Genomic DNA, 26,512 nt, shown 5'->3' on the forward strand with positions numbered 1-26,512 from the left:
TTTTGCTTAAATGCCAAATGACATCGTTCGTTTGGACTTTTTGGACTCCCACAAATTCTAATTGAAGCTCAAAAATGACTTTTTATTGAAGTCACCCCAGGCCTGCTCCTTAATATGGCTTTTGCGTGGAGTCAACTAACGTAAAACTATTCATGCTAAATTACCTAAATGCCCCCCATCTTTGATTGAATTTCCATCCAAAACTTAACCTAAAAATATAAATCAATTTCTCATCTCCATCTCTACAAGCTCTTCGCCCAAACGATCGACAATCGTAGAGATTCTCATCTCCATCTCCTTCTCGTCTCTTTCATCTTTCCCTCATCTTAAACCCCTGTCTCTCTTATCTTTCCTTCACAAGTAACCAAATGAAAGAGCCTGAAATCTAACGACAAATCTCGTCTCTTCTGCCATTAACAACTTCTTCTGTGTGTGAGTCTCCATTAACGGTAAATCTCTTCTCTTGCTCTCCGCCATTAACGACGCTTCACACGTGTATGCGATCTCCTGATTTGAGCCAACCAATTACGGTATCGAGTTTGATATGGTTGGATGTGTGGGATTTTGATCCTATTTTGAGAGAGCTCTTATTTGAGTTAAGTGATTTGGGCTTCATTTGTTTACAATATTTCACTAATTTTGAAATTTTGAGTTTTTTCTGTTTGATAAATTGAATTGAGGTGTATATGGATTGGATGTGTGCGATTCTGATCTTATTTTGAGAGAATTCTTATTGGGGTTTGTTTAGTTTTGCATATATGGATGGATGTGTGTGATTCTAATCTTATTCTGTTTGATAAATTGAATTGAGTGTTTATGTTTGCTAAATTGAATTGAGTAGGATATGGATGAATGTGTGAGATTTGATCCTATTTTGAGATAACATTTATTTGGGTTTGTTTGATCGTATAGTAAATGATTTTGGTTTCATTTGCTCACCATATTTCAGTAATTTTGACTTTTGAGTATTGTGGTGTTGCTTCGGGGAAAAGTTCATTTGAAGTTGAACTCTAGGTTGTTAATAGGAGAGTTAAATTTTTGGAATTATTTTTAGTTGTTGCTTAACCTATGTCTTATCTGCAATTTTTTTGATGGGCAGCTATCAGGCATACATTGGTGGTACAAGACAACAAGCCATGTTGCTGAATTGACTGCTGGATTTTATAACTCATGCAACCGTGATGGCTATGTTACAATTGCTGCTATGCTAAAGAAACACGGTGTTGTTCTAAATTTTACATGTGTTGAATTACGAAGGTTAGAGCAGCATGAAGACTTCTCAGAGGCACTAGCAGACCTTGAGGGCTTGGTGCGGCAGGTAAGTGAATTCGAGCTTGTTTGCATTAACTTAGGTCCTTCACCTTAGGAACAATTGAAGCTGCCAACTTTGGAACAATTGAATGACAGAATGCGCATTAATAAAATTAGATTACTTGTGTCAGTTTTTTCTTTTGATGAGAATGTGAAGTGTCATTGTGAGTAACATCATTTTGGAATCAACATTACAAACAGGTAAACTTTTGTAACAATGACAATATTCATTTTGTGTTTGTTTCTATTTTCAGATGTTGAATGTTGTATGGGACGTTTGCATACCCGTCGCTAGTGAGAATACTCTTCCTTGCCATGATAGAGAAGGCTATAACAAGATATTGGAAAATGCCTATCCCATGAATGATTCATATGGCAGGCACTTATCTGCATTCACCTACCTCAAGCACGGTCCACTTCTCATATAGAGACACAACTTTGTGGAGTTTGAACGGTTTTTCAAGAAAATGCATGGTAAAACATTAGACACCATTATATTCATTTGTTTTGCAATTGCTAAGAAGTTGAATTCTTAGTTTAACAAATAAATACCGAATTGTTCTACTTCTCTATATGATGCAATGCCTAACTAATATCCTCATCTATGAGAACTTGGAGCTTTAGTTTTGACCATATAATTTTCCTCTATTCTTTACAAGTTTATCTTTTAAATGTGTATCCCATTTATTACTCGCTCTTAAGGCATTTTCTATGGTCAGTCCTACTGATATTATATCCGTGAGTAATGATTTTCTAACTCCCCCACGTGGCATACTCAAAATACTTTCCTGATGTGCCAAGTGCTAGAACCATAGATCTTTTTTGCCTTGGGACACACAACTGCACATATTTATGGGGATGTGCAAATGTGTATTTTGAGGCAAAAATATATGGTTTTAACATATGCCACATCAGGAGAGTATTTTGAGTATGCCACGTGGGGGAGTCAGATTATCATGACTCTATATCCATTTATTGTCATTGGTAAATGAGAATAATACATTGTTACCACCCATGTATTTGCTATACTTTGTACGTAATTTTGCATATTTTATAATTAAATAGGGTTTCATCTCAATTATATGACACTTCTCATTCCTATTGACAGGGGAAGCAATTTTGGATCTCCAATTGTAATAGAAAGAAGAAGAGGGCCACACCATATTTCACAAGGCTATGCTTTCTACTTTTCTTTGTAGGTTGAAGAGAAAAAATGTTGTAGCTTGGGACCCTCTCCCATTGCATATGAAATCCCCATAAGAAAAAAATAGGCATTTCATGTTCTAAGCTTTTGCATGAATTTCCTTTACTTTGATCCTTTAAGCAATCCAAGGGTACTTGAAAATTGTTACTTCAGTCAAAATATTAAAGCTTCTGCTTGTATAGTTGATCAAAGATGGTTTTTTTCTAGTTCTAGGGGCATTGTGTTCAATGGGTAGGATCTGAGAACTGTCGTCCAGTAAGCTATTGGATCAATTCCAAATTGACCTCATGTAATGTGATCTTAGTGAAAAAAATTATATAAAATTTTATCTAATTAAGGGTGATTTAGATATACCCTTTAACATTTTGGTGAATATTTGTCATACTTTGTTTTCAAACTGATGACGTACCCATTGACAGGTCTTCTTTGAGAAAGCTAACAAAAAATTGCATAACTGCCATCGTTTTTAACCTCTTAGCCAATTGTTTCTCCCCACCCCTCCCCAAAACCAATCTTCTTTAAGTTTTTTTAAATACCTTACTAAGGGTGGTTGAGCCCAAATGGATTACCAAATTGGTAAATCCAACACCACGACCCTCTAGATGTCATGGAAAACTAAAATAATAATAATAATTAACAAAAAAAAAAAAAAAAACATTGGGCATGACGGGAGGTTTGGAAAATGGAAAATTAAAATTTTAACATTGAAAAATAATATTTTTTAAGTTTTTTTGTGTGTGGCATACAATCATGTTTTTAGATGTACAAGGAGCTCAACATCCCTTGCTATTCATTAGACTCGCTACCATTTTCAAATCAGCTCAAAAGTGATCCATTGAAACCTTCAATCGAGTGGACTCATTACTAGATTAGGCAAATATGGTCTACAACTCTACATCGCTCCTGAGTCGATCCAAACCTGATCCATTAATAACATAGCTCTAGATGCTCCCTCTCTTAAAGATAATAAATTATTCTAAACTGCTTTAGAATTTTTGATAGAGTTATAAAATTTATACATTTATTTAAATTGAAAATAATTATTTTTATAATTTTTTAATATAAATTTATTATATATATATATATATGGTAGCGTTCAATGGCAAACTTTTTGGCAAAACATTTTTCAAAACATGAGTTAGAAGTTTTGGAATAGGCTGATTTTTGGTGAGGATGATCGCTATGGTGAGGAGATCATCCTCACCAAAAATCAGCCCATTCCAAAACTTCTAACCCATGTTTACAAGTTGAAAAATCATGGACCGTCCATTTTTTGTAAATTGTTTTTGATGGGGTTAGAAGTTTTGGAATGGGCTGATTTTTGGTGATGATGATCTCCTCACCGTAGAGGTCATCCTCACCAAAAATCAGCCCATTCCAAAACTTCTAACTCAAGTTTCGAAAAATGTTTTGCCAAAAAGTTTGCTAAAAAGTTTGCCATTGAACGTGACCCATATATATATATATATATATATATATATATATATATTTATTGTAATTATATATTTATTGTATTCTAGTTATTTTTTCTGCATTCTGGGTGCATTATCAACATTAAGGGTCTTCTAGTTATTCTACCAGAATCCAACAATAAAAAGCTGTCAGACGAACAAGTTTTTTTGGCTTCTGTGCTTCTGTAATGAACAAGCTTTTGTTGGATGAGGCTTCTGGAGCTGAAGCTGGCTTCTGTAAAGAACAGACCCTCACTCTCTTCAACCCTTTGCCCTTGAAAGAAATCAAAAGAGCTACACTGTAAAGAATTTGAATTTAAGTAAAAATATAAAAGATATTAGGTGAGAAAGAGATGAGAAAATGAATTTAAGTAGATAAAAAATTCAGCACTTAGATCCCCCAACCCACCTTAGTTTTTTCTTTCTTTCTAACTCCTTATTTTAGCTTTAGGATTTCCAAAGAGGCAAGTAGAGATTCGGGCAGAATTTTCTTACTCTAAAATTCTCTTCCCATTTGCCTTGAAGAACCTTGTACTTATAAAGTCTTGGAAGACCCATTGGGGCTAAAGGGTCATAAAGCTCTCAATGACACAATGTTCTTAACAAAACCTCCACAAATGCCAATTATTTCATCTTATGCCCTTGTCCTCAATGATCCTTTCCCATAGCTTTGAGTCTCACCAACCAAGATTCGTTAAGGTTAAAATGGTAGAAGTACAAGAGATTCTAGAGCATTTTCTTATGGTGACCAATGTCAAAAGTAATAGACTAGGCAAAAAGACCATAAAACCAATGTGTAGAGTAATTAGAGAATGAAAGTGAGGGTAAAATGGTAAATTGTAGGTGGTTGCCAAAATGATGAGTCTATGTTGGGGGACAAGTGGAGTATTTCAAGAGATTGAGGTGTAAGAATATGCCAAATGGAGTGGTCCCCCAAGAGTTATGTGCATATGTAGAGTAATGAGAGAATAAAAGTGGGGGTAAAATTATAAAAGGTAGGTGGTCCCCAAAATGATGAGTCTATGTGGGGGATAAATGGAGTATTTCAAGAAATTGAGGTGTAAAAATATGCCAAGTGGAGTGGTCTCCCCAAGAGTTCTGTGCATATGTAGGTGGGGTGAGGATATTGAAGGTGAATTGAAACCATTGATAGGATAAAATATTTTACTTGTAATATTTGTTTCTATTTTAATTAATATTTTAATAGTAGCATTTTTACTCTATCGTTGCTTGAAGTCATGTAATAGACTAAAATATGTTGATGACATGTTAATGTAATATATTTTTATATATTTGTATAAACACTTATCAAGGTTTTTGTCAAAATATTGTATTTTACAATTTTTTTTTACATGTAAGGGCATCTTGGCATTATTCCAAAATCCAACAAATAAAAGCTGTGAAACAAATAGGTTTTTCAAGCTTCTATGTGAAATCTAAATCCCAGACTTTGTACTTTTGCTTCTCCCAAATACAAAAGTTTGAAGTAGAAGTCAAAATATGTAACAGACACGCCCTTATTCTACATATATAAAATTATAGGTTGTAGTAGCCTAGGTTAACAGTCCTGGCCATTGTTAGCATGTTGGTGTAGGAGAAAAATACAATAAAGAAAAAAAAAATTATAATCAATTTGAGTTGTTAATTATCTAAAGTCTAAATAAAAATAGAAAAAAAAAATGACAATTAATTTTATCAAATATATGGAAATATCTTTTATCGACACTCGTCAAAATATGAATTTTTGGACAAGTTATATTGATGTATAAAAATAATGAAGGAATTATATATTACAAAATTGAAATTAGGGGAGGGTGAAATTCAGAAGAAAAAAAAATGATTTTCTCTCAAATAAGAGTACCAACGATTTCTTTCTACATAAATAGAGCTTCAAGCATTCTTCTCAGTAATACATTGAGTGGTTCATGTCATGTGGCGAAGATGTTTAATTGGGGTGAAGCCTAACTTTACATGATTTCATAATTCTTTGAAAGAGGTATCTTAAAATCTTTAATCTTTTACTCTCTATTAATATAGTGGAAAATTTCTTGAACATGCCACTGACTGACCCCTTGATTGCCTAGAAAAAAAATTATAATATTTCTTTGTTTTATTGTTTGTGGATGTATCCACAGTCCCAATGAATTGCATTTGCTTTCCATCTCATTCAATTTTCTTTTGTTTACCACGCACAATTGTTTATATTTTTGTGTCATCGAGATAAAATTATTTGGTGTTTTTGGATGAATGATTGTTGTGATTGATAAATTAGTTAGGGTTTTGGCAGTAATATATATATATATATATATATATATATATATATGGGAAAATGTTTAAATGGAAATCTGAAAGATAGCTTGCTTGACGTACTGTAATGTAGTTTTATGTTGTGACTTGTGGGTTCAAGTCCAATAAATACAACTAAAATGTTAATTTTATTCAATAATTTCATAAATATTATGGTAATTAAGTATAAAAAATACAAATTTTACTTGATGTTTGACAATATTGGCCATAAAAATGTTGTAGATACGCGGGATTTGAAACATTTGGGAAATGTTTGAGCTCATCTATATGGGGTTAGGGGTCGCAATCATTAAATTAAAGTGTGAATAGACACTATAAAAATTATTTTGTAAAATTCTATTTTTTAGCTTGTAGTGAGTCACATATCTAAAAGATAAAGGAAATGGTCTACTTAGAGATTTATGATAAGGAGGTTCGATTGAGTGACAAGAAAGGTATTAGGCACCTTGTCCTACCCATTCTAAGATGGTTACCAATGTATAATCATAGAAGAGATTTTGAGACATTAACTTGCCTTTAAAAAAAACTAAGAAAATCAACTATAACTTTATTTTGAAAAAGGGACAAATCGATGTGATGAGCAAGCTCTTATTAGAAGTAAGTGCTTATTAGAATTTTTTGTTAGCCTAAGATTTTGGTGAGAGTCCATGAAGATTTCACATTATTTTGGATCCAAAGGCTATTTTCAAAAGAGATATATTCTAATCTTAGCAAAATAGCAAAATGAGACAATAAACAAATTGATAAAACAAAAAAGACAATAGACAAGTTAAAATGGGAATGTAGCTTGTTGAAATTTTTTATGAGCCTAAGATTTTGGTGAGAATCCATAAGGATTTTATCATTTTGGGATCTAAAGGTTGTTTTAGAGATTATGTGCTTTCTTAGGAGTATTTTATTGTTGGCTTAGCCTTTAGGAGATGTCTATGAGTTGGATATCACTATGGAAAGACTAAAGACCTTATGCATGCAATGTGTCCATTTTTGATTATTTTTATAATGAACTTAAAAAGGAAAGATTATCTCTAAGGAGAAATTACTCTCTAACCCTTAAGTCATGGAATAGATAAGAAAAGAAAAATTATTATTCTAGAAAATTTAAAATACAAGTAAAATAAATATCTAAACTATGAATTTAAATTGTAATGGAAATAAAAAAGAAAATAGCATCTACTTTAATGTTCTTAATGAGCTTATTAAGGGTTTATAGGAGGAGATTGCCTCTAAGAGGTCTTACTTTCTACCTCTAAGCCTCACAAGACAAGCTTAAGATCTACATTATTACAAGCAATAAAGCATGGACATAAAATAGATTGAATAGAAAATAATGGATAGATAAGAGAGGGGATAGAATGTTCAATCCCACCTTGATTTTTCTTTTTCTTATTATTATTTCTCCTTGGTTTGAACTTCTTTGGATTTTAGAGAGGTTATGAGAGAATGGGAAGGCTTGAAGAGATTTTGGATCACCTTAAACTATTCTCCCTTGAAGAAAAATTTGGATTTCTCTCCCTTTCTCCTTTTGCCTTGAATAGAGGTCTTATTTATAGGAGTTTGAGAGACCCTTAGAGGTAAAATTATCTCAAATCATGGAATTTTCAATATTTACAACAAAACCTCCATGTAAAAGTCATTTTCAACTTTTAACTTTGGTCTTGATGGTCTTTATCATCTAGTTAAGTCTTACCAATCTTGATCATCAATGGATATGATGGTAAACATCAAAAAGTTCTAGAAAATTCTTAATGAATGTTAAAAGGGTCCTAAGACTTTTACGTTGAGTTAATTGAGAATGAAACAACCCAAATGACATATAATTAGATGGTAGGTTTTTGGTTTTTTTAGTCATTTTTCTTAGGAGAATCTCTAACAAATTAAGGATAGATTGATCATTAGTCACAAGTTTTAGAGAGTTCTCTTGGGTGAACAAAATAGTTCAAAACTTTAAAATTTGGTCATTTTACATTGAATACCATGAAAATTCTTTGGATAGTGAAGAATTTAAAAGGGATAGGAAGGGGATTTGCCTTTAATATGTCTCAACAAACCGATGTTAGTAGGGTAATTAGCCTCAAGTAACTTGACCAAAGGTCCTTGTTAGAGGACTTGTTGAATTACTATACAGAAAATGCAAAATAATGTTAAGGCAAATAAAACAATGATAAAAAGGTAAAATGACAAGATTTTCTTGAGGAACAAGCAATTAACATGAGGCTTAAAGGTAATTAACCCTTAACAAATTCGAATGCACATGGGCTTCTAACAGAATTGGCCTTAGGTGACCAATGGCCAATGCAAAATTTTCTTTTGACCATTGGTCACCTTCATACCAAAAAAGAATTTCTTCTAGCCATTAGTGACCTATGGCTAGGCTTAAAAATTAAGCATGGCCGTAGGTCACCTCCATATTGTGTAAAATTATTGTTCTGGCCATTGATAACTTATAACCAAGCTAAAAAATTAAGCTTGGCCGTTAGTTACCTCCATACCAGGTCAACAATTATAAAAATACCATTAAATTGTTGGCTCAACGTTTGGTTCTTTCGACTATTCAAAAATTGACTCGAGATGAATCCTTTCTCAGAAAGTCTTTGGTGCTCTCGGGCTCGGTTTAGGCAAAAACAGGGTGTCTACAAATGTTTATTTGAAAAATATGAAATTCAAGTATAACAAATGTAAAAAAATTGAGAAATCATTTTTGATCTCCCCCTCCCCAAGCATGGTTCAACTTGTCAGAGACCAAATCACTTGAACATGTCATTTTGGTCTCGAAAACAACTCGATAAGAAAATCTTCACATTGGAATTTGTATCATATCTTTTTCATGAAAGTGTTGTTTTTTGTGTTTCTATAATTATATTCTAACGAAATATAGAATTAGAATCTAAAATCAATACGTAACACTCCAAACAAACATCCTTTGCATCCCGATTAATATTGTATAATCTAGATAAGAATTTAAAAGCTATTTTACAATTTATAAGAATCATTATTTTCAAAAATAATAACCACCACTGGAATTTTGTATGTCCAAATTGTGGAGAGTCAAATCTACAAGTCCCAGGATTGCAACACGAGTCACCTAGAGATTTGGTGAGGTCGGTTGTAATAGAGTCGTACCGAACTCAAAGGTCAGGGGAGAATGTCTTAGAGCACGGAAAAAGGGAGAACAAAGTTATATGATATAAGGTCAGCGGGATTCCCTCGAACGGTGTGCCTTCACAATGTAAGAAATATGACAATAAAAGTCATTTAAGATTTCATTATATGTCCATACTACATGGAAGCATGTGATACAAGTTTAGTCTAGCTGTTGGAGGGGGTTGAAATCCCTAGTTGTTAGTTACAAATCGGTAAGGTTAAGAAACCTATCATATTAGCATTGGTATTTTCTACTAAGGTTTGTATTTGTATACAAGTATTTTAAAGTGCTCTATAAGATTACGACGTTGGTTAGACCCAGCATATTCAGTGGTAGGGGCCAAATTGTCAAAAATTGTGAGACCCATATATCTGGTGAGATGATGTCATCTGACGATTTTCCAACTGAGCTTAACTATACACAAGTTGTAACTCATGGCTCGTCAATTGAATTTCTAGAAAAGAAATAAAAATTCAGTATGATTATTCAGGATGGTTCTTAAACACCAATCTAATCTAAGAGCACTTCTCATAATGTTTTTTGAAATTGGTTCCGAAATTTATATCTACTTCTCCAACTCTTAGCAAAACTCCAACTTCCATCTCTTCCTTAAAGTAGAATCTCAAAACTTATCCATGCTACACCTTAGCCTCCTCTTTAGAGAGGAGTTGTGGCCAATTGACAATGCCATAATGGGCATTCCTTGACTCAAATCCAAGACTGTCCTGTGGTGATCGTGGAAGGGGCTAGTCTTGAGTTCTCGTAGGCACATGACATGATCCAAGACTATATTAGGTTGGAGATCGACACACTTTAGTACCTATGTAGACCTTGAGGTCGACTACAATAAATTTGTATGGACTCACAAGGGTTACCCAATTTGTTAAAAAGGAACTGAACCAGTTTGTGGCACGCTTCATTGTGGGTTTGTTAAATGTAGCGAATTTAACGAATTCGGTTTCACGTTAACTTTTTAAATGTTCCACAAGGTTGATATTATTTGAGATATTCCCCCCTAAAATTTCAAAACTAATAAAATGCGCCTTTAACCTTGGTCTTTACTAATAGACTAACGAAAAATGACTAAATACACTCATGTAATTCAACGTATAAATAAATAAAAAACTTGTATTTTTTTCTTTTCTTTCCAAAATCTTCCATCTTCAATCTGTATTTTACCCTACTTATTACTTCAACCTTTAAATGTCCTTATCTCTATCTACCCCTCCAAACTGGGTCCATTCTCAAGTGATGAACCATGAACCACAAACCCAAATTTGAACCAAGTGAACCCACGAACCAAGGTAACATAGGGACTCACTATGCCCCTCACTTAAGCATGGACTCATTCCCATGAGAGCAAATGTTCATCCTGGACCTCATTCATTTGCATGCCATAAAAATATTGAAGTATCGCACCAAGTACTTGATGTACCATGATACCTCAATATATTGAGCCTCGACTAGTGCGACCTAAGAGGTGACAATTAGGCACCACAAATAAACCCATGGGGCTCATTAGTACATAGATTTATAAAAATAATTTTAGACAACGACGACGGCAACAACAACAACAAATGCAGGATATTCATAATGTCAGTGAGAGTCCTATGGTGTGGCATGAAACGACATCAAAACGATTAAGCCCACATTGCAAGATGGGCCCAGAATTCCTGTGTCCCTGTGCGTGAAACTCCTTAGACTAATGATAAAATGACATGAAAAAACATATGCGGCCTGTACTCAGTTGACGTGGAAAGTGCACAGTACCATAGACTTTTTCCTTATGTATCCTGAAGAAAAAGATCTATGGTTCTGTGCACTTGCCACGTCGACCAAGTACAGTTTTTCGAGTCAGATTATCACGACTCAACTCCTTATGTTGCATCAGGATTTACATATATAAATCTCAATAACTATCAAATGGTCCAATTCCACAGCCTCGGGATTTATACTTGACAGATCTCAAAGACCATAGTTATATTATTTATTGGAACAACTACCACCAATGATGGTAAAGGGCTAATAGCATCATTTTCCTTTACAATAATTAAAGCTCTAAATGAAGAAGTTCAAATGATCGAATAACATGTACATAATTTTCTTTGGGCTTAGCTTACGGATCACGTTTTAAATAATGATGAGTGTCATGTTGGGCTTGCAGCCTTCTTTCTTGCCATCATAATTTTGGCTGAGAGTATGTGGAGGTCATGGGACGCACAGACTTTGATTGAGCCTTTCGATCTAGGTCTACATAACTCATGGGCTAATGGATGGTTTGATAATAGGTTGGTGAAAATGAGCAAAAATTAGATCCATGTTATTTGGTTCATCCATTGGGTTCAAATTCAAATTTGTAAGTTGTGGTTCATCATACTTAAATGATCTAATTCGTGTATATATATATATATATATATATATATATATATATATATATATATATATATATATGCACAATAATTGTGACAAAATCTATGACAATGATTTTTGTCTTATACGGGTTAAGAAGTTTTGGAATGGGTTGATTTTTGGTGATGATGATCTACTCACCATAGGGATCATCCTCACAAAAAATCAGCTCATTCCGAAACTTCTAACCCCATCAAAAGTGATTTACAAAAACATCGACGGTCCACAATTCCTCAACTTGTATATTGGGGTTAGAAGTTTTGAAATGGGCTGATTTTTGGTGAGGAGATCATCCTTACCAAAAAAAAAAAAAAAAAGGCTCAATCTAAAACTTCTAAATCCATCAAAAGTGATTTACAAATTTTTGATAAAAAATTGACGGTCCATAATTTCTAAATCATTTTTTTATGGGATTGTAAGTCTTAGATTGGGTTGAATTATTTTTGTGAGGATGATATTCTTATCATAGAGATCATCTTCACAAAAAATCAGCTCAATCCAAAACTTTTAAGCCACACAAGAGAAACGTGTTGGCTCCCTAACGTTGGCTGACAAACCTAACCCTATATATATATTTGGTCAAGAGTAAAGGAGATTTTATTGATTGAGCTGCATGATATGAACATCAGTAACATCATGTACACCAAGCTTTCCTTGAAGTATTCTTGCATCGCATTTTTTTCATTGTCTTTTTGCTCAAACTTTTAAATAAAATATTAAATTCATATTCCAAATCATAACCAAATAAATAAATTCCATATCACTAGTTTTCTTGTATCCCATCCACTTGCTGCCCATGATTATATATATATAAGAAGAAACCTTTTATGGTATAACTAATTGTTGCAATTGCTTGATGGGCAACTTATAAATTTATTTAAGCTTATTATTAGAAACATTTCTTAACAAATCAATGCCCACACCAAAGGGTTGGAGAGATGGTCAGGACCACACCTTAGGAAGGTTTTGAGTTCAAATCCCCTCTTAGAAGTCACCCTCAGGAATTTATCCCAGAAATTACATGATACGTGTGTAGAAAAGAGGACTGCACGTGCTTGAGGATTAATCAGGTGCTCTAAAAACCACGTAAACAACACCCCCACCCTCCACCCCTCCAAAAAAAAAAAAAAAAAAAAGGGAGATTTTATTCCCACACGATTTTTTGCTAATGCCACCTCAATTCATATATAAATCACCAAGAATTAACACACTTCTTGTGGTGGCATTAGCAAAAATTGGTGTAGCAATAAAAGTTCTCAACAAAACAAAACAAAACAAAAAAAAAAAAATCAATGCCAAAAAGCCCGAGAGGGCAAATGCCTTGTTTAAATGGTCAGTGGCCATTGTAGAACAAGTTTTACCATCTCAAGGATGACCCAAAAATTGTACGGTCTAAATCAATGAGTTGGTGAGTCAATTGTGTAATGGGGTGCAAAGTTCTCCATCTTCTACTCTCGTACCCTCCACCTACCAAATGTATTATTACTTCTAAAACGATTAAGATGACTTTATTGACCAATTAATAGGACTGTCAATTAATTTGACCAACCGATGTGAGTCTTCAACATATTCATGCTCACATAAATAACTTGAGAAGTAGAAAATCAACTGCGTAGAGTATCATAAACAAAATTTCTTTGATGATCTCAATCAAAGATCGTTGAATAGAACACATCTCAAGACAAATCAATACTGATAATTTAACAAGAAGATTAGCACGTACCTTCTGCCATAGAAATCAAATGATTACCGAAACAAATAATCCTCACATGCAAGGTTTAAGATATTGTATTGATTGAATGTTTTGATTAATAAAAAATCGATACGGCATCAGTCGATACATTTGATTCAAACTGATACAGTCGGATACATTTTCAAAACATTGAATGTTTTGTACTGGTATTGACCAATACTGATACGTATCCATCGATGCATTCTAATATTTTAAACCATGTTCGCATAATCGATACCCTTGTAGATCTCTCTCTCTCTCTCTCTCATCCCAACCTATATAGATGAAACAAGAGGGCAAAGTGTTTCTCTATTAAAAGTTTCCTAATCCATCAAGGCACTATGTGTAAAAAAAGGTAAATTTCTTTGAATTTAACCTCTTTTCAAGTAGTGTTTAGAAAAGTCATGTCAAATTTACTTCTTTTTTAACAGTGAGGGTTCATTATAATTTGATGGACTTTGTATGAGGAATATTTTTCTAAATCCCCTGATATATTTTGGGGACTGGATGGCTCATTTATTGAATTTTTTCTTTCTCCATTATCTCGATTTCAATTGGTGAGACCAATATTGTCAAGATGGACAATTTAAATCATTGAGATCTACCTTTATTCAAATTTTCAAGATTAATATTTTATAATCGTTGAATAAAAAATTGTAACTCATCAATCTCAATGATTGAACATGAATCATCACGATCAACATTCAAATTATTGAGATTAAACTCTTAATAACTTTAAGGGTCCAACTCGAAACTAATTGACAATGAGTGGAGAGACCCAGAAACTTATAAGGAGAGAGACAAAGTAATTTGTGTTCAATGTGTGATTAAACTCAACACACCTCTGCACGTGTGAGATGAACTGAGCCAAAGCATGTGGAGAAATGAATTAACTGACATGAAAGAGAGAACCCGATCTAATATCATAATAAATTTGGGGGTCCAACTCAAAACTAATTGGAAAATTGGAGAGGCCCAAGAACTGATGAGAAAAGAAACAAGGCAATTGTATTCGATGTGGGACTAACTCAACACACGATTCTAGTTAGTCGTTTATTTCATCAGGACGAGGGGAATTAAGAAAGACATTTTAACTAACTAGGTTGTTAAGTTACTGCTCCAAAACTGAGATTGCATTTAGAAAAACTACATTCCCACAGGGTCTATTCAGTAATTTTCCCTAAAAGGTTCTCCCTCCCAATTAATTTGCAAGAAGTAAAATACAAGTTTATTGAAACTACTTCAATCCGGATCTGAAACGTTGGATGTCAAAATCCGAACTAGCCCGAATGATCCAAATCCAAGTCAATACGGTACAAGAAAAGAAACAAAGGTCAAATTAAGAGCAAAGTAGGTCAAATCAGATTAGACTCGAGTGTAGTATGCATCGCATGGGTATTTGGACCAGACCCGGATACGGGTCAACCCGTGGACGTCGAATCCAAGTTCAAGTCAACATAAGTTGCCTTCGGATGAAAGTCTATGTACGTGTTAAATATAATTTGCTATTTTAATTAACATAAAAAGTTTGATGTACCACTTCTAATTGTTTGGCATTTGTAGAAAATGTCATTAATATTTATAGATAAAAAGATGACTAAGAGGACATGGGAGAATATAAAAAAAAACACTTTCATTACTAACTTAGTAAGATTTTAAGTCTTATTAAGATTTGTTTTGCTAAAATGGATTATCATATTGGCAATCCAACACCACAACCCTCTAGATTTCATGGGAAAACTCAGATCCATCAAAGGTTTTGAAAATAGATGCCCACCAAACTTTCAAGAAACTCTTAAATTTAAAAATAAATTTTAATGATGAAAAATAATTTTGTATATATATTTTTTAAAGTGCATGGAATTTGTCATTTACAACTTTGAAACATCGAATCATGTTTTTGGATGCCACAAGTGATCCCAAAGACTCTTAGTAAGGGTGGATACCTTACTAACTTGGTAAGACTAGTTGGACTGGAAAAAATATCCTCTCCCGTGACAAGTACTTGGATATAGGAAGAAATCTCAAGACAAAGGGTAGGAATCGAAAAGGAGGGTAATCAAGAATGTTAAAATAAATGTTAATAAATGATGATTAATATTTATTTAAAATTGATTCAAATAAAATTAATTTGGTTTATTTTAAAATGATATTTGAAAGTTACTTTATGGTTGGTGTACTTTTTGTTAAAAGAAAAGTAAGTATTTTTTAAAAAGAGTATTTCTATTGGTTGATAACTTTTCACATGGATTGGAATTTGTAAAAGTTCTTTTGGCTTCTTTTTTCAAATTTTTATAAATCTCACATTGCTTTTTAAAATGTTTTGGAGAGATTTTTAAACCTATAAATAAGAACCTATTCTCAACTCTTTCTTCATTCCAAAGACTCTCTCCTTGAGAGCTCCTAATGGCTTCAAGCTATATGGAAATTTAATAATTCTTTTTTATTTTATATATATATATATATATATATATATATATATATATATATATAAAATAAGAAAGAAAGAAAGAAAAGAAAGAGAGAGAGAGAGAGAAAAATTAAATATTTAATAGGGCCGTCCACTTTTGGATAGAATAGGCACCAAGGCCGAACCGAAAGGTGTCGAAGGGGCTTAAGGGTGCTTAACGGATTTCTTGATCCGAATAGGTGCCTAGTGGTTCCAATGGGTTTCATACCTATTGAGATTCAAAAACCATTTACGAATGGGTGTGATTTTTAAAATTGATATATATTTATGGAGATTAATTCTGTTAAAAAAAAAAATAATTAGTTTTTACAAAAAATTTCTACAAAAAGAGGTATTCGTGTATCCGAGATTTTGTGTGACAGATTTTCTCAAAATAGTGCAAATTTTGAGGAAATATACAGTTGTGTTAGAACTGGGCTCTGTTGTATCCTGAAGACAAGTTCGCCAGCAACCCATCTGCATCTTCGTGTTTAATCGAAGTGGGGGCGTCTGTTGTCTATAAGACAACGTAGATTACTACGTGCCTCAGAGCAATACAATTTAAGTTCAAGTTCTATTTTTCTAACAAAGAAAATATGTCAAAATGGAGATTCACATAGAAATATCACGTCGACCTAAAAAGACTTGACAATGGATCCATTTTCACGTGCACATTGTCAATGTGGTTTGATTGACTCACTAAAATCAATATGACAATTTAGTTGATTAATAAAATCGTTAATCAAGTTGGGTAAAAATCAAACTTGTATTTGTAAAATACAAATCAAGTGTCTAGCCACATAATAAGAGCATGAGTAAAGCATACTGACATGAGAATCGATACGAGTTCTTTCACCTATGTGTCAACTTTCAAGATTGCAATAACGTCAAAATTTTCAGAGACATAATCAAGGGAAACCAAGCTTATGAAAAGAGACCAAGTGAAGGTCAACATACAAATTGTCTTCAATAAGTTCTTACTCTATTGAACTTTTGTCTAATTGATCTTCAGAGTTTTTACAAGTCTCCCATAATGAAAAAAGGAGGATAGATCGAGAGTAGGGGTGCCAATGGCTCATGTCATGTCGTGTTGAGGTAAGAGTATTATGAAAATTTACCAAACCCAAACCCAACCCATTTAATAATTATGTTAAAAACTTAAATCCAAACCCAACCCATTTGTAAATAGGTCTACCTGACTCAACCTGTATAAAACATGTTTGATACAATTCTAATCTTTATTAGAAAAAATAAGTTACATTTTCATTATCAAAAATAAAATACCATAACTAAAAATAAAGGCACGCAATCATAAAATAAGTTCAATGGTAAAAATAAATTTATTTTGATTTTTTTTTTCAAACGTCATATAATTTTGTCCTTTACAACTATGTGACATCAAATCATGTTTTTTGATGCTATAAGGCGATAGGGTCAGAAAACTTTCCTTACTAGCTTAGTAAGAAAAGTGTATTTCATTATTGGTTAAGCAAAGTGTATTTCATTATCACATAGACATTACATGTCTCTAGATGTCAATGAAAAATCAGATTAAAAAAATATATAATTTAGTAAGGAAAGTATTTCTTTCTCCCAAACTAAAAACTTAACCATTAATTATTTTAAAAATATCTTAAAATACCATCTATATTTTATAGAATTAAAAAAATAAAATGTATTATAAAAAATTTATAGGAATTTTTTATAAAAAAATGGATAGCTTAAAAATTCTTAAATAATTGTTGATATATTTAAAACTATAGGTTAATGAAAAAATAATTAAATATGTTAAAATGGGTTAAGCGGATTGATACCTCAAATCTAAACCCAAACTCATTAATTTCATGTCGTTTTCGAGTCTTGTTAAGATTGCCACCCATAATTGAGAGGCATATCTGACCCATTAAAGGAGATAGATAAAGACCATAGGCAGGACTAAATTTGGGACACATAATTAAAAAAAGTCATGCCGAAGTGACTTCAAGCTTGGATCTCATTTCACACTTCTTGATATGAAAGTAGATAGGAATCATAGATGCTTTTTCACCATGTGAGGCCCAATCTTGAGGTCACTTTAGCATAATACTTAAAAAAACATCGAGTCTAACATCTATAATTCACCACTAATGTTGAATGGTTGTGGATACAGTCAGTAAAAATCTCTGTCTAAGATAAGTAGGCCCTCTTAACTATCCACATTCCACAAGATATGTTCACATGAGGACATCAAACTTTCTTACAAACAAGTCAACAAATTAACATCTTTGATGACGTGTCTCCGAGGGTTTCGCATCAGATTGATGTTAATTGTTTCCCCAGGTAAAATAGAATTCGTGAATAATAATTCTATTCAGTTTTTGATAATTTAGAGGTAAACCACTACTTTTTGTTGAATATTTTAGATAGTCCTTTGTATTTAAAATAGATGATGTGCCACCCTTGACCTCAGTCTTCTTAATGAGATAAATAGAAAATGACCTAAAATACATAAACGTCTAATTTTTTAAAAATATTTGAGATTCTCCTCTATATTTTCAATTTATCTCGATGGTGCAAATAGAAAATGACCTACAAAGCTTTATTGAGTTATTTCAACATGTTAGGATCCTTCCTCTTCAACCTCTAGATCTCTCGGACAAGATAAATGTGTAGCGTAGAATATGATAATGATTTTTTTTTATATATATTTTTTTTTATGAAAAATTCAAGTACTTTTTTTTTCAGGTAGTTGAACATGATAGATTGAATATGTTAAAAATAATTTGTCCTTGAGGTTAATGATAATTGTAATTTAGTCATTTTATCAGTCTTTTAGAATTGATTAGAGTCGAAGGGCTTGTCATCAATTTGAAAAGATAAGAGGGTCTCTCAAAAGTTGAAAAAAATTAGGAATAGAAGATAATGGAAAGAATTGTGATAATTTGACTATCCCACGTGGTAAACTCAATCAACTACCTTGATGTGATAAGTTCGAGTAGATCTGTGCTCCGCGGGATACACGATTGCATTTTCCCATAAAAGTGTATCTTGAGGGAATCGTGTATTTCAAGGAGTGCAAATCTAAGATTCTCAAACATGTCACATCAAGTGGTCGATTGAGTTTGCCACGTGGGATAGTCAGATTTTCGCAACTCTAATGGAAAATTTGTTTTTTAAACAAAGAAAAATGAAGGGTATAATGAATTAAAAAAGAGGCTAAATAAGTTAAACCTTGAGATTGAGGATAAGAGCATCTAGGTCATTTTCACTGGACTTCCATATTAGACTAGTGTCAAGGGGTGTGTCACCACTTTGACAAAAACAGAAGGGTATCTCAAATGTGTCAAATTACACTTAATTTATTATTTATTATTTATTATTTTATCTTAAATGGTGAATTGTAGAGAGACCATCATTTTCTCTGTTTAGGTGTCGCTTTGCTGAACAAAGCGAAGAAACATTAACAAGCGTCTGTATTTATACACTGAAGAAGAAAATGCTAATAAACTGAACTCCGGAAAAAGTTACGGTTTTCTGGAATTTTTCTCTTCAAGTTAGCTGTCACTCTTGTCTTCTCCCCAAATTCGACTAAATCTCTTCTGGTTTTATCTGCAAAATTCGGAAATTTCAATCTTTTAGAGGTGTCGGCAAGCTCAATTAGATCTAAGTGAAAACGAGGAGTTCGTTTTTGTGTTTCTGAGTCACTTTGGTTCTGGATCTGAAAATGGCGGTGGATCCGAAACAAATCGTCGGTGCTATTCTGACTGTGACTATGTTCGTAATGCTCGCTAACATGATCAAGAAAGATCATTTTGATTCAGTTGAGGTAGTTTACTATTTCATGATCTTGAGTTAAATTTTACTGGTTTTTTCAAAAAATTTGTTAGTTTGGAATCAAGAAGAGCGAGATGTACTTAAATATGTTTGAAGTGGTGCTAATTGGATTTTACTTGATCTTGAGTTGAATTCCGCTGTATTTTTTCAAATTTTTAGTTAGTTTAGAATTAAAGAAGAGAGAGATCTACTTAAATGTGTTTGAAGTGAAGGTAATTGAATTTTGCTTGATCTTGAGTTGAATTTCGCCGAATTTTCAAAATCTAGTTTACACTTAAAGAAGGATTTTCTGTTGGTTTTTATATGATTATCTTAGTTGCGAGATTTAGTTTGAAATTCTCTTGAGCTTGATCGAGAGATATAATTTTGATCCAGTTGAGGTAATTGAAGTTTCTAGGATTTTTAAGTTGAATTCGTCTGTTGAGAATGTTCTATTTTTGAGTTTCGAATATTGCTTGATCTTTAGTAAATTTTGCCTGTCATTTTTTTTTCTTCTTTTTGTTTATATGGTTATAGTTCCAAGATTTACTAAAATATGTTTGAAATGATCTCGAGATTTATCGGGAAAGTTCATTTTGATTCATTTGAGGTAATTGAAGTCTGTATGATTTTTAAGTTGAATTTGTCATTTTTTTTTTTTTCGATTGAAGAAGAAATTTACTCGTTGTAGTAGAAGAATTTGCTTACATTTATACTTGGAATGCAAGCGATCTTGATCATGAGGTCATTTTGATCCTCTGAAAAATAAAGAATCGCATTATTTTGAATTGGATTCATGATTTGTCCTCTTCCAAATTCCAATGTTTCTATTAGGTTTTTGATCAATGAGAATGTCTTTCTTTTAGTTTTATGTGATAATAGTGGATCAATTACCTTATTTTAGATTTACACCCTTTAGTTGAAGAAGTGACTTAATCTATGTTTGGAATTCTCATGAACATATGATCGAGGGTGACTATTTTGATTTAGTTGAGATAATTGATCACTGCATGAGTTGGAGTTGAATTCATTGTCTTTAAAATGCTTCATTCATTTTTTTTTTTTATTTTATATAGGTTCAAGTGTAAAAAGGGTTTTAATCCCAAGTCTGTGGTATTACCACACACAGACTTGACCACCTCACCGAGGTGGCACCTTCAAATTTTTTTCAGAATTTATTTTTTTATTTTTTATTTTTTGTAGAAGGCTTATTTCTGTTAGCTTTATATGATTATAGTCAATTAATTTATTTAATGGTCGGAAGGCTTGCTAGCATCATCAAGAGATATCATTTTGATTGGAGGTAATTGAAGAGCAAATGATTTTGAGTCAAATTCGTCCTCATTAGATGTGCTTGATAGATTTTTTTTTATCACAGGAGGGATGTTTTTTTGGTTTATATATGATAGTCGTAGAGGAATTACCTCAATTTATGTTTGCAATGCAGACTCACAAGATCAAGAGAGATCATTTTGATTCAGTTAAGCTAATTGAGCACTTCATGGTTGGAGATGAATTCATCAACTTATCAATGTTCTTGTTATATTTCCCATCATGCAGGAATGTTTCTGTTTGCTTTATATGATTATAATAGCAAAATTTTCTTCATTTTCCAAAGATTTTTCTTTTTAGTTTTTAATTCATCTACATTTTCATTGATGTTCCCACGTTATGCTTTGTTTCTATTAGTGTTATATTATTCTTGTAGAATATTAGCCTATAATGATGTTTCTGTCTAAGGATATTTTTGGATTAGTTATGGTAGATTAGAATCATTTCTATAGTAGAGAAGCAGTTTGAATTCAAATGTTGGTCTGAAGATTCCTTTTTTTTTTCTTTTTACCTAAACCTATCTTTTTGTCACAAAAAATGGTCAGCCTAACAAGCCCTTAATCCTTTTAGCTAATTTTATTTCTCTGTCATGGTTTTTGTACAATACAATTTGTGTTGATCTGTAACATTTGGTTTTCTTATCTTATCTTAAATTTGTTGGGTGATTTACAACTAATACAATTATATTCTTGTCTTGATGGGTAGTATTTTAATCTACAACTGCCTTCACTTTTCTTTTTATTTTTTTTAAGTACCTTCATTTTTATTTTCTCTATTTTTATTTAATGTTTCCTTTTCTTTTAGCTCTAGTTATTTGTTTGATTTTCTCATGATGTATATACTGCAAAATGTGTTTGATTCTGCAACTTGGGATTGATTCCTTGAGTGCTTACAAATAAGTTTCCTGATTTTTCTTGAAGGTGAGACTTCCAGAGTCATTGAGTACTCAGTTTGATGCAATTAAAGTTACAGAGCAAAGTCTTGTCTCACTTCCTAGGGTAAGTAAAGGCCCTTGGAGGGAGGATGGTGGAGAGCAAAAACCTTGCTGGACCAATCGCTTATTTAGTAAGTTCTCTGTGATGTTTAGAATACAATAAGAAGTTTGTGAAGTTTTATGCTTAAACCAGTGTAGTCAAAAGTGTTGGCGCAAAGTTTAGGAAATATGGGTCTTATAAGCAAGGCGACACCTAGGGAAGGCCTAAGCAACAATTTATTTATTCATTTCTTCTAATTTATTTTCATAAGAAATAAAGAAGAGTCATGCTGGAATGACCTCAAGATTGGACCTCATATTGCACATCTTGACGTGAAAGTGGATAGGAACCATAGATGCTTTTTCACTCGTATCTCAAGGAAAGCATCTGTGGTTCCCATACACTTTCATGTCAGGGTGTGCGATGTGAGGTCCAATCTTGAGGTCACTTCAGCATTATTCAATAAAGAATACATTCTATGCAAAAAAAGTAAAGGGACAAGTACCAAAGCAACATCCATATATGCATGACCAAAAAGCATTATCATTTATATAACTTGATCATCAATAAAAAAGTAAATGAGCAACAACAAAAAAACAGAATAGCAAAAGACTGAAGAAGGGAGGGAGGAGGGAGAAGAAAAAATTAGGAAGGGAAAGAAATAGTAGAAAGAGATGTTTATATCTATGTTGCACAATTCCAAAGTAGGAAAAAAGGAGACAAATAGATAGAGGATTTTTTTTTTTTTTTCAGACAACCCCTCTCACATAAGCAGAGAAGGCAGGGATGATTGTTTCTAATTTGCATACAGTTCCTTGGTAGGCATAAAAACTTGATAACTTGGGCTCCAAATCGTGGATGAAGGAGAGAAATAGGTGGAAGATATTATATTAGAGCCATTTATGCATACATGTTTATACAAATTATTTACCTATGTGTGAAGATACACTATATTAAGTTCCATGTAACGCCTAGGCCAAAACTTTAACACATGGTGCTTCAATGCCTAGCCACACTTAGGAAACCACCTAGGTTAGGTGAGTTGGTTGCCTGGAAAAGGCTTTAACTACACTGGACTAATCACAACCTAACTGTTATTTGTCATATTCATCCTTCCTAATTTTTTTTTTTTGGGCTTGCAGAAGTGGAACAGACCAAGGGTTTCATCACATTCTCGTTGACCAACGGTCCTGAATATCATGTCTCTCAGGTATTTGTGCCTTCACTTGATCTGTTCTAGGTTGACCTCATTATTGCTATCAAAGCTACAGTGGCATACTTTGTGAACAATCCAGAGTGGGAACACAGTGTCTTACACCATTAGGTAGCCAAATGTAGATCTTCCGAAAATTCAACTGGATTGTCATTACCTATTTTCATCACTGTTTTATATGGCATTATTTAAAATATTGGAATGTATCGGTCGATACGTATTGGTATTAGCCAAGACCGACCCAAAACATTGAATATTTTAGGAGTGTATCGGCTGATACTGTATCATTTTTTTCATTAACCAAAACATTCAATCGGTACAATATTTTAAACCATGGGAAGAGATGAAATGCTTTTTAAAGAAGAATGGTTGACCGTCTTGAAAAAAGTGTGTAAAACTGATGCATTCAACTGCGTCAAACTTTATATACCAGTATTCATAATAATATAGCCTTACATGACTTGGTTTGACCATGATGAGTTATCTTTTTTCATAAATTTTAGTTAAGAGAAGCTGATCTAGGTTTTAATAATTAGACTACTTTATGTGATGGGTTCTTTTCCTCCTACCCTGTAAATGTAGGAGGTCTAACTTGGATTCATTTTCAATTCTCTCGTTCCCAAATTAGATTGTATAGATGATTACGAATTTTTCCTCTCTTCATCTGTCATCCTTAAGATTGTTTATTTCTCTAATTTTGATGTGTTCTTCTATTGTTGTTATGTAGTCTGATTGATTTCCTTTATTAGATTGCTGATGCAGTGGTCATCGCAAGACATCTAGGGGCCACACTTGTGCTCCCTGACATAAGGGGAAGCAAACCTGGTGAGACGAGGTTAGTATTCAAAGATTTTGCGGTCAGCTGAATAAGTCCTTTACCTCCATTCAATTATATCCAAAAATCCACTTCCTCTATTATTGGAAGTGTGCCCATATCCGTTTTCACTACCTTAATCCACGTTCTCTAGGGTCTTCCTCTCTCTTTTAGAAAAAAAATAAAAAATCTGATATAGTTGCCAGATCTGATGAGTCAGAGGTTAGTTTATTATCTCCATAGAAAATTGAGCGCCACAATGAACTTGAGATTATCATTTTGGGGAGGATATCTTCGGAAGAATCGCATTTGGGGGCTGACGTTTTACTTTTCCTTAACAAAAATTAGCAGATGGCACCTGGTTGATTCAGCCATGTTACAATCCATCTCCAGACCAAGTTCTCACTAGAACCTTAATTTCAAATACTGAATGGGTTATAGTGATTTAAGCAAGAACTTAAATATAGATTTGTTCATCCTATTCATGTAGTGCACTTGACACACTTGCAAAGGTGTTCGGACCTTCCATTTAATGGTCCCTAATGATAGATCTCATATACTTAAAATTGGTCAACTTGAATAAAATCCCTTTTTTTTTTCGAAACCTGTACTCATTTCTATATGGGCCAGTTTATCCACCAAAATATATGTTAGAAGTAGATTGGTTTTTATATGCACCAAAGTTTTGAGATCAAGGTATATGAAATCCTTTCAGCAACTTCGAAGAAATTTATGACGTTGAGAAATTTGTGAAAAACCTTGATGGTGTGGTCAAAGTAGTGAAGGACCAGCCTGCTGAGATATTCGCCGGAAAGCTTGGTGTTGTGAGGGTCCCTAATAGAGTTACTGAGGATTACATTGCAGAACACATTGAACCAATATTCAGAAAAAAGGGTAATTTAAGAATTGTGACTTACTTCCCTTCCATAAACATGAGAAAGACAGGAGAGAAAAAGGACTCGGACAAGGTTGCATGCTTAGCAATGCATGGGACTCTCGAGTTGAAACCAGAAATTCACGAAGTGGTCGATTCCATGATTGAGAGGCTAAGAACCTTGAGTCGAAAGACAGATGGGAAGTTTATCGCAGTGGATTTGAGGGTCGAGGTGTTGGAGAAGAAAGGGTGCCAAGGAAGCGGCAGTGATGGAAGGAAAAGTTGCTACAATGCACAAGAAATTGGACTATTTTTGAGGAATATTGGCTTTGATAAGGGCACCACTATATATTTGACTGAGTCTCGGTGGCACGGTAGTTTTGATGCTCTGAAGGAATTCTTTCCAAAAACATATACAAAGGTAAATAACTTTTTTTTTCATCATATATTTTGCATTGCAGTCTCAGCCATGGTTTCAAATCTTGGTTTGACGTCTCGTCTCATCCATGGACGAGACCGAGTTATCTAGGACGAGATAAGCCATTTAACTCAGTTCATAATTATTTATTCATATATATTTATATGAAAATAATTATAAATTCTTTTATAAAATAAGGTAGATTAGAAGATGTTTTATTATAAAATCATATTTTATTTAGATAATCATACAAAATCCTGGTTGACTCCGATGAGTTTTACGGATTTGGATGAGATTTTCAAAATAACGTCCGAGTCAACTCGTTTATCTCACAAGATTCTGCAGATGTGAAACACCATGTCCATCCCTCTCGTTCATGGGTGAGTCATCCCAGCCTCGGACGAGATTTAAAACCATGGTCTCAGCACACTCAGCTTTTATTCAATTTTATTAGAACAAATAATTGAACTTAAACTAGAAATAAACGATAAAAAAGTTTATAAGATCACTGCTTCCATAATTTTTCAAGTGTCTTCCTTTATTGAATAGTGTTTTCTTTCAAAACTGCTTCAGGAAAGTATAATGTCAGCTGATAACAAGGGTAAGTTCCTCAACTTGGGAAGTTCAGAATTCGAGAAGGCTCTCGACTTCTACATTTGTTCTCAGAGCGATGTATTTGTACCCGCCATCTCTGGTCTGTTTTACGCCAATGTTGCTGGAAAGAGAATCGCTTCTAGTAGGACTCAGATTCTTGTTCCAGCCCAAGTAACCACATCTGCTTCTGCCAATGATTTCATCTCTTCTTATGTCTCAAAGAAGAACCACTTTGCGTATTCTTGTTTCTGTTAACTTTCTTGAAGGAGAAGCCAAAAGAAAGTTTTTTCTTTCCCTTGATCTTCAAAAGTAGGCGTGGAATCAGTTAGGTATCCACATCAAGCTTTTTATACACTTAAGGTAATCATTTAAAATATTGTTGTGTTTAATTTGTTCAATGTGTCATGAGAGTTTATCTATATATCTGTTCATTGTAACAATCTGTTAATATTTATTAGTTAGTTAAATAGTTCAACAAAACAGTTATTTATAACCA

The 26,512-nt window shown here is 33.1% G+C and overlaps 1 protein-coding gene and 1 long non-coding RNA gene across 3 annotated transcripts; both read left to right on the forward strand.

Moving 5' to 3' along the window:
• Positions 1-243: 243 nt before the first annotated feature.
• On the forward strand, positions 244-2,712 carry LOC147392985 (uncharacterized). The gene is made up of 3 exons (XR_015182304.1): positions 244-1,318; positions 1,566-1,785; positions 2,420-2,712. It is a non-coding gene; the product is annotated as an uncharacterized LOC147392985 (long non-coding RNA).
• Positions 2,713-19,419: 16,707 nt separating this feature from the next.
• LOC147392986 (protein MANNAN SYNTHESIS-RELATED 1-like) lies at positions 19,420-26,512 on the forward strand. 2 transcript variants are annotated; one of them, XM_086455756.1, is made up of 7 exons: positions 19,420-19,810; positions 21,245-21,301; positions 22,050-22,194; positions 23,246-23,313; positions 24,066-24,151; positions 24,846-25,425; positions 25,996-26,512. In XM_086455756.1, the coding sequence occupies exons 1-7, from the start codon at positions 19,709-19,711 to the stop codon at positions 26,269-26,271; spliced, it is 1,314 nt and encodes a 437-aa protein (XP_086311882.1). In that variant the 5' UTR covers positions 19,420-19,708; the 3' UTR covers positions 26,272-26,512. The 2 variants fall into 2 exon arrangements, with proteins under 2 accessions (XP_086311882.1, XP_086311883.1); XM_086455757.1 differs by lacking the exon at positions 21,245-21,301 and having other exon boundaries at positions 19,423-19,810.

The sequence above is a fragment of the Akebia trifoliata genome, chromosome 10, assembly GCF_017979445.1.
Source record: "Akebia trifoliata isolate Shusen 1 chromosome 10, ASM1797944v1, whole genome shotgun sequence".
Classification (NCBI taxonomy): domain Eukaryota; kingdom Viridiplantae; phylum Streptophyta; class Magnoliopsida; order Ranunculales; family Lardizabalaceae; genus Akebia; species Akebia trifoliata.